The sequence below is a fragment of the Suricata suricatta genome, chromosome 5 (assembly GCF_006229205.1).
Source record: "Suricata suricatta isolate VVHF042 chromosome 5, meerkat_22Aug2017_6uvM2_HiC, whole genome shotgun sequence".
Lineage (NCBI taxonomy): Eukaryota > Metazoa > Chordata > Mammalia > Carnivora > Herpestidae > Suricata > Suricata suricatta.
The window spans coordinates 71010559-71026340 of record NC_043704.1 but is presented as its reverse complement, the minus strand read 5'-3'; the positions used below and the strand labels follow the sequence as shown (position 1 = coordinate 71026340).

Sequence of the window (15782 nt, the reverse complement as noted above, 5' to 3'; positions counted from 1 at the left end):
TTAATACCAAAAAGCACTCCCTGAAAAGAAGTAATAGGTTCCTTTTTTATAGCAGAGAAAAACATAGTTAAGTGAAATAACAATTGATAACCTTAGACTACCACATTTGATTTATGTTTAATTTTCTTCTCATCTGGCTCCATATTTTCTGGTTTTAATTATATAGTATCTGACATGCGGAGTATGCAGTTAAATATTTATGATGTTTTTAAGTAAATAATATGCTTACAGAAAAAAACATGCTTGACTTCATTATAGTCTCTCAGCTCTGGAGCTCCTAGGAGAACCTAACCATTGGCCAGTCCCATCTCTTTAATGGCTGACAGCAGAATCTTGTCATCTTGGAAGGAATACGCAGTACTAGCAGGCATGCTTGTAACTTCCTATCTATTCAACAAATGCCTCACCAATCATACTACATTTGAATGACATCAAATTTATTGAATTTCAACAATGACTAGATTTAACAAAAGGAAAATCCCTTATGTCAGAGACCTAACCACTGATGATGTACAAACTCCTCAGTATGGAGTTCAAAATGTCTTCATCAGATAGCCCCAATCTAAATACCAACTATCCTGCTCAGTACTCCCCAATTTGAATATAGTCTCTCTCCCTACCACACCCTATTATAAACATGCCAACCTTATACCTCCTTCCATGACTTGATTTATGAATTCAGGGATTCAGGTCCAGCTCTAGTTCAACCTTCTCCTAAAGAAGTTCTAAATAAGGAGACCTGCGTGGCTCAGTCAGTTTTAAGTGTTTGACATTGGATCATGTCATGATGTCATGGTTTGAGTTCAGTTTATGAGTTCAAGCCCCACATCGGATTGTCTGCTGCTGGCATAGAGCTCATTCAGATTTTCTGACCCCTCATCTCTCTTCCCCTTCCCAACTCACACACACACATACACATACTCTCTCTCTCAAAAATAAACAAACATTAGAAAAAAGTTCTAAATGGTTTGACCTGTTATAACTCCTTTGTTTGAAATCCTATAATATACACTCAATATAACATTCCTCCTAATCATCCTTAAAAAAATTGTTATTGTATGTGGTTTGTTTCTTCAAGGACAGAGCCCATGTTTTTATTTCTTTTGTGCTTTAATAAGGACAGAGAAAATGTCATGCAGCAGAAAGAGAACAAACTTCATCATCAGGCCAACCTGAATTTGAATCCCAGCTCTCCACAAACTAGCTGTTACATCCTTGGGTAACAACTGATCATCTATAGAAAGCACCATCATAGAGCAGATAATAATATTCCTTCTCTCTATAGAAAGCACCATCATAGAGCAGATAATAATATTCCTTCTCTCTTCTCTGTCCTTTTCCCTCTTTGAACTTCCACTGCATGAATATAATAAATCCAACTATATTAGAAGGGGTACCTGAATAAAGCCTTTTTACCCATTCTGCCTCAGAGAAAATTCTGCCAAAAACTATCTAGATTGGACAGTTTGTAACACATATTAAGATTTGTCATTGTGCTCTGCATCTAAAAAATGTCTCAACTGATTTTAAAACTAGGGTTAAATCTCCTCTTAGTTAGATTTCAAGGCCTGATTATGTTCATGGTGCTCTCGGCGAAGCAGGAAAGCTAGAAAAGACTTCCTCAGATTTGGAGGTATCCTGTATACAAAAGGGACTCAAATCTGCTTAGTTGATAGAATGGTAGAAACATATAAGGTTTTATTGCAAAGCAATAAGGCTAATTTCATGAGCTATCTAAGAAAGCCAATATCATTACTATAGTCATATTAGGCTGTCTGGGTAGCAGAACGCTTTACAAGCAAGGTAAAGGAGGCACACACCACCACTTTGATAGCAAAGACACAGGAGGAAAGAAAGACTGCTTCAATTGCTTCAGTTTTAGGGATACTATTTTAAAGTAAAAGCTAGCTAACATTACAACTAAAACTAGATTATCTTTTTTTAATTTTTTTAAATGCTTGCTTATTTTTGAGAGGGGGAGGGGCAGAGAGAGGAGAGAGATTATCTTTAAGTTTATTTATTTTTGAGAGAGAGAGAGAGCAAAAGCACATGCATGTGCATGCATCCATATGGGGGAGGGAGAGGGAGAAGGAGAGGGTAAGAGACAGAGAGAGAGAGAAAAAGAATCCTAAGCAGGCTTCTCCCCACTTGCAGCACAGGGCCAGAGGCAGGGCTCAAACTCACTAACCATAATATCATGACCTGAGCTGAAATTGAGTCAGGCGCTTAACTGATTGAGCCACCCAGGCACCTCTGAACTAGACTATCTTAAAAATTGCTGAGGCAAAGAAAGAGCAATTCTGAGAATATTATAAAGATAATTTTTAGGGGCACCTGGGTGGGTCAGTTAAACGTCTAACTTCAGATTAGGTCATGCTCTCCCAGTTCGTGGGTTTGAGCCCACATCAGGCTCTATGCTGACAGCTCAGAGCCTGGAGCCTGATTCAGATTCTATGTCCCCTTCTCTCTCTGCCCTTCTCCCACCCACATACTCTGTCTCTCTCTCAAAAATAAACAAAAAAGTTTTAAAAATCATTTTTAAAAGATGACAGAATTAAGATGAAACAGATATGACAAAAATAAAAGTCAATGAAATAAACTCAACTATTTAAATTTTTTAAATGTTTTTATTTATTTTTGGAGGAGAGAGAGTCAGAGCATGAGGAAGGAGGGGCAGCAAGAGAGGGAGACACAGAATCTACAACAGGCTCCAGGTTCTGAGCTGTTGGCACAGAGCCCGACTCAGGGCTCGAACTCATGAACTGTAAGACCATGACCTGAGCTGAAGTCAGACACTTAATCGACTGAGCCACCCAGGTGCCCCTAAACTCAACTATTTAAAACAAAACAGCCAATCAAGCAAAAAGGTAAGCTGAAATTAAGATATTTGGCTAAGGTTGCATTCAAGACAAGAATCATTAAAAAAGAGGCCATAATAAAAATACAGCTCTCATTAATTTTTATGTATGTAATATACATAAAAAGATATAAAAAAAAAAGATATAAAACAAAACACACACACGAAACAAAAACAGTAGAAGACAGAAGAAAGAAAATTGAGGGGCTGGTTCAGTTAGTGGGAGCACGCGATTCTTGACCTCAGGTTTGTGGGTTCAAGTCCCCACGAGTACAGAGATTACTTAAAAGTAAGATTTTAAAAAAATGAAAATAGAAAAAACAATGGTAATAGGAGATTAATGTTCAGGTCATGAAAACCATAAAGTAAAAAGTGATTAGAAAAGCTAAACAATATATAATGTTCTTTACATCTAGAAAGCTACATCCTGAAGAACACTTTTTTAAAAATAAAACATTCACAAAAGCTAGTTTTGTACTAAGTAAAGTACACACACACACAAAGTGAATCAATCCTCCAGAGAAGAAGAAGTACAGGCATATTCTCTGGCCATAAAGCTATAAGATAGTGAACAAATAACAAAGGTAGAACAAATAGTAAAAAACAAACAAACAGACAAAAATTTTAAATCTCACAGGGCTCTTGAGGAGAAAAAAAAAAGTCATGGTATTGAATGGGGTGAAGAGGGAATTGAAATTATGGCTCTTAATGCTTTCTTCACAGAAGCATCCAAATGAGAAAGCTCACAGAGAGACTGTGTTAGAATCTTTTAGAAATTATGGGGTTCTGTTATTTTCTGGTAGAAAATTAATCATCTCTTCAGTCCTATGATCTAGCACAATTTCTGTGAATTTCATTGGCAGAGGCCATGGCCCCACAAATTTTGAGGAGAGTTTGCCAAGTCCATATTTAGTCACTAATAATTTATGACTTCCTTTAATAATCATCTCTCCTCTCAATCAAGTGTGGGTTAAACTTGAAGCAAACCTGATTCGGAGGAACTAAACAAAATCTAAGCATACTCTAGTTGTTTCCTGAAAAACTCAGATTTAAGTCTATAACAGGATTGTTCAATTGAACTTTCTACGATGCTGGAAATGTGCTATATCTATGCTGTCCAGTATGGCAGCCACTGGACACTGTGGCCATTAAGCACTTGAAATCTGAAGAATATGACTACAGTACTGAAATTTTAAATTTGTTTAATTTTAATTAATTTCAACTTAAATTGCCACACGTAGGTAGTGATTATCATGTTGGACAGAACTGGTCTATAACCACCCAGGTTGGTTGGTAAGATTTATGGAGGCAAGATAACAAAACAAAACATACACAAAACAATTCCATTTAAGAAGAGTAGTGATGGGGTGCCTGCGTGGCTCAGTTGGTTGAGCATCCGACTTTGGGTCAGGTCATGATCTCACGGTTCATGGGCTCAAGCCCTGCGTCAGACTCTGTGCAGACCGCTAGCTCAGAGCCTGGAGCCTGCTTCAGATTATGTGTCTCTTTCTCTTTCTGCTCCTCCCCTGTTCACACTCTGTCTCTGTCCCTCAAAAATAAATAAATATTAAAAAAAATTAAAAAAGAAAAGAGGTGATAAAGCAGCTATAAAAAGCAGAACAACTGTGGGAAGGATACCTGGGGAAAGCTTCAGCTAAGAGTCCCTGCTGTCAGTTGAGAGACCACCCTCACCCAGGTTCTAGCAATAGTATTTCCCCCCTGCCAGGGCTTCAAAGGTATGTTGCGGGGTGGTGGTGAAGGCAGTGAGTAGTGGGGGTAGCAGAACTAATAACTGGGCCAGAAGTACAGATTGCTCAAAAATTATGTGATCCTCCTGCTTTACCACTTAAAAAAGGAAAAGAAAGGAAAGAAAATAAGAAATGAGAACTAATGTAAAAAAGTGAAAATGAATAGGGAGAAAGGGAGAAAAGAGGCCCTTCCAATGACAACAGTACCACTGACACTTGCTCCCCTGTAAGAGGCTGACCAAACTGTTAACGTTTCCATTCCTCAAGTAAATACTCATTGCATGCTGATTATATGTTAGGCACTGGGCTTATGGTGATAAAGAGGGGGAGTCACCATCTCTCCAGGTGTTCATAATGAAAGAGGGAAGATGGGCACTCACATAACTATCCCATGAAGAGAGAAGTGTGTGTAGATATGGAAAAGGGCAGGTAAGGATGCCTTCTAAACTAGCATTATTTATGGGATGCCTGGGTGGTTCAGTCAGGTAAGCGGCTGACTTCAGCTCAGGTCATGATCTCACAACCAGCCTCAGGCTCTGTGCTGACAGCTCAGAGCCTGTAGACTGCTTCGGATTCTGTGTGTGTCTCTCTCTCTGCCCCTCCCCCACTTGTGCTAGAGCTTGCTCTCTCTCTCTCAAAAATAAACAAACATTTAAAAAAACTTTTTTAACTAAAAAAAAAAAAATAAAGGAGCATTATTTGAAAGATGACTAAGAGCCTTCCAGGCAAAGGAGTAGGTACTGCAGGGAATGTGGAGAAGCAAGAATGAGAATGATGAGGAAGATATAAGAATGAGTGAATGCCACTGTTCTGTAACTGGCAATTTCATAGGGGTCAAGGTGCAGATTAAATACCAGGGAAGGAGTTTTAACTATTTTCTATTTTCAGTAAGAGAGGACTAAACATTTCAGAGCAAAATACTATAGTAACTGCTTCTGAAAAATTAAGGTGGTAGCAGTGGTAGTTGTCCGGAATTGGGGCTAGGGTCCAGACTGGGAGATCATTTAGGAGGCTACTGAGACAATCCACAATGAAAGATAATAGAGTTTTCAATGAATATATTGTTTATATGTGCCCAGAATTCATGTCCCTTTCTTTTGGTAACAGAACCTTGATTTTCCACAGAGGAATCCCCCTTCTGCAACTTACTCTGGTCCATGAAATTCCAAGAAAGTATCCCCTTGCCATAGGATCCAGGGTTGAGCACAAAATTTAGGCCTGAATGACCAGCATATTCCATATCTCGATTATAAGAAGAGGAACAGAATTCAACTCAGACCCAGAACAGTCAGCCTCTGAATTTTTGCTTTTGTTGTATCTATTGGGATAGCCTTTTTTCCCCTTCGGTTAGAATTACTAAACTTGAAGTTGCTAAGCATTATCCTATAGAAGATTTTGCCTAAAAATGAAACCAAAACATAGGGAAGAAGAGTCCACAGATAGGAACAAATTCTTGTTTAAGAACCTACATTTAGCTGCGCCTAAAGCAATACTACCCCTTGGAACTTTAGTAATATGAGCAAATATATTTGGAAATGGAGAAAAAATAAAGCTTCAAGAGAAAAATCAAGAACAAAATTCACAGGACCTGGTAACTGCTTGGATATGGGAAATGAAGAAGGAAGTATCAAATTTCAGGGTAGCTGACTGAATGAAAAATATTATTCACAGAGATAGACAACAGAGGATGAAAAGGTTTCAGTCAATGGAATGAACTCAGTTTGGCATTATTTTGTATTTTAGTACTTGAATTTTGACTTTATTTGGATCACTTCATCAGGAAAACTCTACATATAGCTGATTCCCAAGCGCAGCCCACGGCAGTCTAGCTAGGGTGGCAGAGCAACGCTAGCAGAACCATTCCTTTCACTGTTTACTACTTTCACCAGACACCTCCAAACAACTGGTATTTACTACCATATCATCTCTAACGTATCATCTCTAAGCACTGTAGCATTTTGCTAGAGTGATAACTAGTTAGATGAAAAATAAGGGAACCTATGAAATTACTATACTCCAAGGACAGAGTGAAAAGGTAGGCTAACACCCCAATCTTCAGTGTGCTGAATTCAGAGGAGTCATGGAAGGAGGAAGAACAGGTTATACAATTGAAAACAGCAACCAGAAAAGCACTCACCCACCTTATTTCAAGAAAACTGGGGAGGGAACAGAAGTAGGCATTTTTTTTGCACTTAGTAAATACCAGGCACTCTCTGAGGAGCTTCATGTACATTATCTTATCAAACCCTCACAACTTACCAGTCAGGAAGGCATTATTTTTCCCAGATACAAAGCCAAATTAAGTAACAGAGGGGCGCCTGGGGCGCTCAGTCATTTAAGGGTCCAGCTCTTGATTTCAGTGGGGGCCATGATCTTTTGGTTCGTGAGCTCAAGCAGGCATGGGTCTGCACTGACAGTGCACTGACAGTGAGGAGGCTGCTTGGGATTCTCTCTGCCCCTCCCCTACTTGTGTATTCTCAAACTGAATAATTAAACTTAAAAAAAATTAAGCAGTAATGCTAGGATTCAAATGCGAGTCTATCTGGTTATAAAGCTTATGCATATTTCACTACAACAACTGCTTTCAGAAAATATATTGATAAGTTTATCCTTTATGTATAAAAACAAGGCCATCTCATTATGAGGATTTTTTCTGAATTGGGCATTTTATTGACCATAGAAAGTTAGGTTTGCAGTGACCCAGCCACAATGCCTCAATTCTCAGGCACAAGGCATGTATATGCCAGCTGTCTGTTTGGAACTAAGGAGGCCATTGGTGCCATGAAATCTCATTAAACAACACATTCTGAGTTAACCAGCAGTGGCTATAGCAACAATACCAGGGACCTTGTCGGGTAATCCCACTGCAGAAATTAAATTCTGACTAGAGTTGCTTGGTTCAGAGGTAAACACAGAAAAAAATAATATAGAGAAAAAGATACCCGCAAATGAGCTCTCCTACTGGCCTAAGTCATAGGCATAGAATGCTATAAAATTCATTATCTTATACATTTGTCTCAGTATATTAACATAATGAGAGGCAGCATAGCTTAAGTATTAAAAGTGCAGACTCTGGAACCAAATTGCCTGGTTTTGAGTCCCAGTTCCACCAGGATTCACTATATGAAATTGGCAAGTTATTTATCCTTCCCATGTCTCAGCTTCCTCATCTATAAAATGGTGAGGATAATAATTTCTGCCTCCTATGGCTGTCATGAGGATTAAATAACACTTGCAGGTCTCTTAACAGTGTGTGGCATGTGATAAGTGTTTGTTTAAATACATTAATAACTAACCTAGCTAGATGGCCAGCTAGACAGGGTGGAAATTCGAACTTGAATTTCCAACCCAGCCTCTCCCACATGAACTGGTAAAGGAAAATAAAAATGACCCCAAAACTTGGATAGAATTTATATGGGACCTTTTAAATGAAACATTTCACAGACATCTGGAAGAAGAATAAATAGCCAAATATACATAAGCAGAAACTGAAACATGGAAAAGGGAAGTAAAATGTTCGGTTTCACTGAACTCATCATTCATACATCTCAGGCAGGAACCCAATCTTGTCAGTCCACGTTTTGTACAACAGGCCGCAAGCTAACAGTATACAGAAAAGAGGAGTCAAACTTACAAACAGCCAGGTCTTCACCTTGGCACAGTATCTCATTAATTTCCCCCTCCTGATGTTTTCTCAGTGAAGCAAACTCTAAAAATGGGGGGCACCTATACAGAGTATAAGTCACTATTTAGTCAAAGTTGTAAAATCTTAAAACCTCCATTTCTAAAAAGTATGAAATGGATGATAATAGTTCGGCATAAATAAATGTGAAATTGCTTAGTTGCATTGCGGGGAAGGAGTGAAGGGTCTGACGATGAAAAGGAAATGGCTGAGGGGTCCTGCCACATTGACAGAGGCACGCACACAATTTCTAGTCTCATTAGCTAGCCCCCTCCCCCACATCATGGCCATTACAATCGTCCACTTTCATACACAGGCCCTCCTTCTCGACTTCTCCTTCACACTTGTCCCTGCCTAAGCTTCTTTCTAGGCCACTCATAATGCCTAACCTTTGCGCCCAGAAATTTTTACAACATCAACCTTCTCAGTGTTGGTCCGACTTGCTATCACCTCAAGTTTCACTGGGGGCAACCTGTGCCTTTCTCCTATCTATAGACTCTGGCCAGGAAAATCTCACCACAGCACCTCTCAATACCCACCTCTCCCTCCGGCTCCCCCTGACCTCCGCACATTCTACTCAACACTCCTGTACCCTCATTACGTTCCTCCGTCCGTCCTATCCACGCCCTGTCAGTCCCTCTTTTCACAATTTCTTACCAAACAAGTCGCCCACAGCAATCGCCCTAATCTCTATCACGACTTCTCCCGGTGCCCTCCGAGCCCTCCCAACTCTCCCGGTGATTTGGCACGTCTATCTGCCCCCGACCCGGCTGCCCTTTCCAGCCCACCTGCTCTCCTCCGGCAGGCGCTCCTCGCAGCCGCCGAGCTCCATTCCCGCGCCCTCTGGCCGCATCCGAGGCTGCGACGTCGCCTCCTTCTGAAGAGAGGTGTCCCAGCCGCTTCGCCCCTCAGGGCTTCCGAAGCCCCCCGGAAACAGAGGAGGCACCCTCGGTGGGTGGGCTCAGGATGATGCACTACACCCAAGTTGACAGCAGGCGCGGTGATTGCTGCCTCAGCTGCGGTTCCTACGCCTGCCACCCCCACTTCCGGCTCCATGAACTACAACTCCCAGTAAGTACTTAGAAGACTCGGTCGCTCCCAGCATGCACCGCCCTATCCAATCCGAGGACGCGCTCGCGGCGGATGCAGATATTGGATGCGTGCTCGCGGCCGTGCACCAGGCCAGTAACAGCAATGTCAGGCTCGGGAATCCGTACTGGTATGAACGTTTACGCACTCCAGTTGCGTTTCACCTTGGGGACGAGACTCGATCCGAAGTTTAAACTAGGAAATAACACTGGTCTTAATCCAAGTACCATTCACCCCACTTCAGCCCACCCTGGTTTAACAGCTGTCGTTGGTGTTTGGGGACCTCAAGCATTTTAATGAAGAGCTTACAAACTGAAAGACACAGGTTGCTTTGAGATCAGAAAGGAAAAACAGGAAGAAAAGGCTTTAGGGGAAGGTTTTTCTGGGGAATTGATGTCAGAGCAGGGTTTTAAAGGATAAGTATGAATTAGCCAGGAGATGAGAAAGTGGAAACAGTGGCCCAGGTATAAGGAAGTCTGCTGGTGTGAAAAGTGCTTGTTCTGAGTAGTAATAAGAGCTGAGAAGTAGTGGTGATAGAATGGTGTTGGTGAGCAGGGACCCCAGAACATGAAGTGTTATTTCAAGGAGTTTGGAACAATTATCCTTGGAACAATTAGGAGCAAGTTAAGGGTATGAAAATCAAGAAGTGATTTGACCAAACCTACTTAGAGAACTAGGTTGTAGGTAAGGGTGGAAGAATGGATATGAGAGATTGGAAATCCCTAGAGAGGCCGAGTAGGTAATGCTGAGTGAAGTGAGCCAGTTAGAGCAGAAACTCTAAGAACTGGAAACCTCATCCAAGAAGGGAAGTTTCACCTGTTCTATAATTGAATGTTGCAAAATGGGCATATAGGCCTGGATTTGCCAATTATATTCTGATTTTGCAATAGAAGCTGGAGTCTGAATTTTTAAGCACAGCTTCCAAATTTTTTAATATTAGCAACCATTTTTTTTGGTAAACATTACACAGAGGTGTGGGAAACACGTTTGTAGGTTAAATGTAATGTGGCCTTTGGGTTACTAGTCTGCAAGTCCAGGCCTGAACTAGGGCAGTGGCTATGGGAACAAGGAGGTTGAGATTAGAGCAATGGTAAAACGATAGAATCAACACTCCTCTTTGAGGGAATGATCTAGGTTAACTCCATGGAAAACTAGTTGCTCTATTAAAAATAATATGTAGCTTACAGGAATATTCAAATTTGAGAAACCTTTTTTTGTGAATTAAAAATGAAATGAGCTTTTTAACCAAGTTACAATTTACAACTTCTGTTTATATAAAAATACTTTGTTCAAACTTTCTCGTACTTTCCTATGAAAGGGTTATACTTTTAAAGGAAGAAGTGTTAGTCATTGGGATTTCACTACCTTCTATTTCTACAAATGTACGAACTTCATTTTTTTGGCATACAGTAAAACCCCAAATTATTGCCACATGATCTTATCATACTTACGCGAAAGCTTTTTCAGGCAATTCTAGAACTATAATTATAAAAGTCTGGGAGAGCTCTATAGTAAAAGTTCTGGGAAATGTTTTGTCCAAGTTTCTGTTGGACATTTTCTTTAAAGGAATCACAGTTAATAAACGTGATAATAACCTACTCTAGCCATGTACCGCCCATCCCATCCCTCTGCTTTCCTTCACCCCATCTGGACATATCCTGAATCTCGTTTATGATTACACAGCTTCCCTTTTTAAAAATTTTATTTATTTATTCTTGAGAGAGAGTGTGTGTGTGAGTTGGAAAGGGGCAGAGAAAGAGGGAGAGAGAATTCCAAGCAGGCTCTGCAATGTCAGCACAGAGCCCATCGCCTGGCTTAAACCCACAAACTAAAATCATGAACTGAGCTGAAATCAAAAAATGAATGCTCAACCAACTAAGCCACACAGGCTCCCCAAACTTCCTTTTTTATATAGTTTGTTTGCATCAATCTATATTCCTAGGATGTATTGTTTAAAATTTTTTTTGTGTTTTAACTTTAAAAAGGGTATTGACCTGTATTTGGGGGGAGGGTCTTACTTTTTTTTACTTATTATTACATTGATAAGATTTATGCATATTATCATATGTCACTATAGTTCATTGATTTTGACTGCCATATAATAGTCCATTGTGTATACACCAGTTTATTCATGCTGTCTTTCATTGATAGGCATTTGGGTTGTTTCCAGGTTTTTGCTATTGTAAACAGTGCTGCATTCTTTTACATGTCTCCTTTTTTAAATAAGCAAAGCCTTCTCTTAGATACATACTTAGAATGGAATTGCTAGGTCATCAGGTTATTGTCTGCTCTAGTTTTTGTTTTGAGTGTTGAGTTTTTATGTGCACAGTTTTTAAAATAACTAGTTATGAAGTCATAACTAATTAGTTATTTTTTTAAGTTTATTTATTTATTTTTTAAATGTTTTATCTATTTTTGAGAGAGAGAGAGAGAGAGAGAGAGGCAGAGTACTAGTAGAGGAGGTGCAGAGAGAGAGGGAGACACAGAATCTGAAGCAAGCTCCAGGCTCTGAGTTGTCAGCAAAGAGCCTGATGTAGGGATCAAACTCATGGACAACAAGATCATGACCTAAGCCGAAGTTGGATGCTTAACCAACTGAGCCACCCAGGTGCCCTTATTTATTTTATTTTGAGAAAGAAAGAAGGAAAGAACAGGGGAGGGGCAGAGAGAGAAAGAGAATCCCAGGCAGGGTCCACGTTGTCCACGCAGAGCCCAATGCAGGACCAGAACTCATGAACCATGAGATCATGACCTGAGCCAAAATCAAGAGTCAGACACTTAACCAACTGAGCTACCCAGGTGACTCAGTAATATTTTTTAAAAAATTTTTTAAGTTTTTACTTATTTTTGAGAGAGAGAGAGAGAGACAGCATGAGAAGGGGAGGGTCAGAGAGAGAGGGAGACACAGAATCCAAAGACAGGCTCCAGGCTCTGAGCTGTTAGCACAGAGCCTGACAGGGCTTGAACCCACGAACCTCAAAATCATGACCTGAGCCGAAGCCGGACGCTCAACCAACTGAGCCACGCAGGCACCCTTGGTAATATTTTAAAAGTCAAAAAACTTGAATAAATTTGATCTTGATCAATCTGTTTTCAAAATTACCAGTTACAAGTAGTAATAGGTCCCAGAGTACCACTGGTAGAAGGCCAAATTCACTTGAATCAGTTATTCAAATAATGGGTTTTTAAAGCTCATTACATTTACCTATTTGCCAAAACATTGGCTTGAAGAAATAGTCTTCTCAAATATCACTTATAATCATGAATATGTGCTTTTAAAAATTATGTTCACTAAAATTACTCTTAGCAATATTTTTAAAAATATTCTAATTTTAAAAGCTAAGGAATGGCTTCCACTGGCCAAGTTAAAAACAATTTGAGCATCAAACTGAGTTAATTTATGATATGTATACATAGTCAACATTATTTTCAAAGGTAAGCACAGCCCTTACACTCTTCACCCTTTTCTTTCCAAAAGACAAATTTTGAATGAAGGATGGGTCTGCATTTCTATGGAAACTTACATGTGTTTATATGTAAGTAAGCAAATAATAAATAAATAAGGGAGAGGGCAAGGGGGAAAGAGAGATGTTTTCCACAGTAGAGTGTCAACTAATGAATACAGAGGGATGACAGACTTAGAAAATCACTGTTTTGGAGCCACCACTGTAATAATTGATTGATGCAAGAATCATAAATGGATGGTAAAGCCATTAGTGAAATTTGTTCTGAAACAGGATATTTGTACACTCTCAAGCTATCTCCCCTCAGATCATTTACATATTAGAAATGAGAAAAAAAGGTAACTACAATGGAGAAATCTGGCAGATATGCTTTAATCGAGTGATCAAAGTTAAAATCACCAATATGATAAAATGACATCATGTGCCTCCTGCTGTTAAATACTGAGAAGAACACATCACTTACATAGTACTCATGACAAAAGTGAATAACCTGAATCTAATCACAGGTTAACAATAAGACAAAGCCAAATTGGAAGACAATCTATACAATAACTGCCTTCCATCTTCAAAAATGTAGTAAATATCATAAAGAGAAAAGCTGACAAGTTTTATCAGATTCAAGGAGACAAAAGAGGGGCGCCTGGGTGGCTCAGTCGGTTAAGTGTCCAACCAGCTGAAGTCACGATCTTACGATTTGTGGGTCTGAGCCGTGTATCAGGCTCTGTGCTGACCCCGTGGAGCCTGCTTGGGATTCTGTCTCTTTGCCTCTCTCTGCCCCTCCCCAACCTGCGCTGTCTCCCTCTCTCTCAAAATAAATAAATAAACTTAAAATGTAAAAAAAATAAAATAAAGTAGACAAAAGAGGCAGGACAAAGAAATGCAACATGTGAACCTGGATGGATCCTAGATTGGAAAAAAATATGTATTGTGTGCCTGCATACCAATCTTCCTCCACTTACAATGGGGTTACATCCTGAGAAACCCATCATCAATTGAAAATGTCATTAGTTGAAATTGCATTTAATACACTTAATATACTGAACATCATAGCTTAGCCTCGCCTGCTTTAAACATACTCAGAGCACTTCCATTATTAGCGTACAGTGGTTCAAAATTATCTAACACAAAGCCCATCTAGTAAGTGTTGAACATCTCATGTAATGTATTGAATACTGACAGTGAAAAACAGAATGGCTATAGGAGTGTGGACTCGTAAATGTATTAGTTACTCACCCTCCTGATCACCTGGCTGGTAAGGAGCCTACTGGCTGCTCCTGCCCAGAACCATGACGGAGTGTCTACTGAATATCACTAAGCCTGGGAAAAGATCAAAATTTAGAATTCTAAGTTCAGTTTCAACTGAATGCCTATCACTTTCATACCATCATAAAGTCAAAAAAACTCCTCAAGCCATAAGTTGGGGATCATCTGTATACAGAAAGCATATGTGACAAAACTTTAATAACTGGTGAATCTTGGTGAAGGGTATACGGGTATTACACTATTTTTACATTTTTCTAGATGTGAAAATAAGCAAGAATTTTTAAGACACTTTTTAAAAATAGGATTTTAGTATGGTTTTGCTTGCTTGTGACTGCATCCTAATCAACGTAACCAAAATTTTAGTATGTCACGTGGAAATTTCTTAGTTTATAATGATTAAAATTTTTTTATGTTAATTTTTTTCAGAGAGAGACATCATGAGCAGGGTAGGGCCAGACAGAGAGGGAGACACAGAATCTGAAGCAGGCTCTAGGCTCTGAGCTGTCAGCACAGAGCCCGACTCGGGGCTGAAACCCACAAACTGCGAGATCATGACCTGAGCTGAAGTCAGATGCTTAACTGACTGAACCACCCAGGCACCCCAATGATTAATTTTTAATTTGTTTTGAGTTAATTTCTGTTTTTCCACAGCTTAGGATTTTTAGAAGTCTACCCAATTTTGCCAAAACCACTTCATTGATTTCACCACATTTACTGATTTACCAAAAAAATTTTTTTTTCCTTTTCTCTTTCGCTTATAGGGGTGCCTGCCCATCTTAGTTGGTGGAGCATATGACTCTTGGACTCAGGGGCATGAGTTCAAGCCCCACGGAGAGTGTAGAGATTACTTTTAAAGAAAATTTGGGGGGGGCACCTGGATGACTCCGTTGGTTAAGTGTCAAACACTTGATTTCAGCTCAGGTCATGATCTCACAGCTTATAATGTAGAGCCCAATGTCAGGCTCTGAGCTGATAGTACAGAACCTGCTTGGGATTCTCTCTCTCTTTCTTTCTTTTTCAAAATAAATAAACTTTAAAAATCTTTTTTAAAAAATAAAGCTTATAGGGGCGCCTGGGTGGCTCAGTCGGTTAAGCCTCCAACTTCAGCTCAGGTAGTGATCTCACGTTCGTGGGTTTGAGCCCCGTGTCGGGCTCTGTGCTGACAGCTCAGAGCCTAGAGCCTACTTCCGATTCTGTGTCTCCCTCTCTCTCGGCCCCTCCCTGCTCAGGCTCTGTCTCTGTCTGTCTCAAAAATAAATAAAGCATTAAAAAAAATAAAGCTTATAGTAGTTCACATTAAATGGGATTTTTATTTTTTTAATTTTATTTATTTATTTATTTTGAATATAACACAATTTATTTTTTTAACATATACAATTATTTTCCATCATTTACAATACAGTAGTTACAATGACACTCCAAACAGAAAAGCAAAGTAATAAATCAAAACCCCAACTTCTATTTCATGTAATTAGACTTCTACAGAAATTAGAAGGTTAAATAACAACTAGTTAATCACCTAATTTCACAGCTATCTGAAGTGGCAATTGTTATATAGCAGCTTATCTATGATACATTCAAGATAAATGATACAATTTATTATTTGCCCATAAGCTAAAACACAGCCTGCTTAATACCTTTCCTTAAATTCCACCTCTATACTACAGTATACTTGAGGT

At 39.5% G+C, this 15782-nt stretch overlaps 1 protein-coding gene across 9 annotated transcripts in view; it reads right to left on the bottom strand.

The window, feature by feature from the left end:
- Window positions 1–9321, bottom strand: part of RUBCN (rubicon autophagy regulator) — a 57671-nt gene extending 48350 nt beyond the window's left edge. For all 9 annotated transcript variants that reach the window (XM_029939499.1, XM_029939492.1, XM_029939495.1 and 6 more), the window contains exon 1: window positions 9076–9321. Coding sequence is in view for 8 of the 9 variants with exons in the window: in XM_029939492.1 (XP_029795352.1) it covers window positions 9076–9140 (65 nt within the window). In the remaining variant the exon portion in view is untranslated. The remainder of the gene's footprint in view (window positions 1–9075) is intronic.
- Window positions 9322–15782: the final 6461 nt, after the last annotated feature.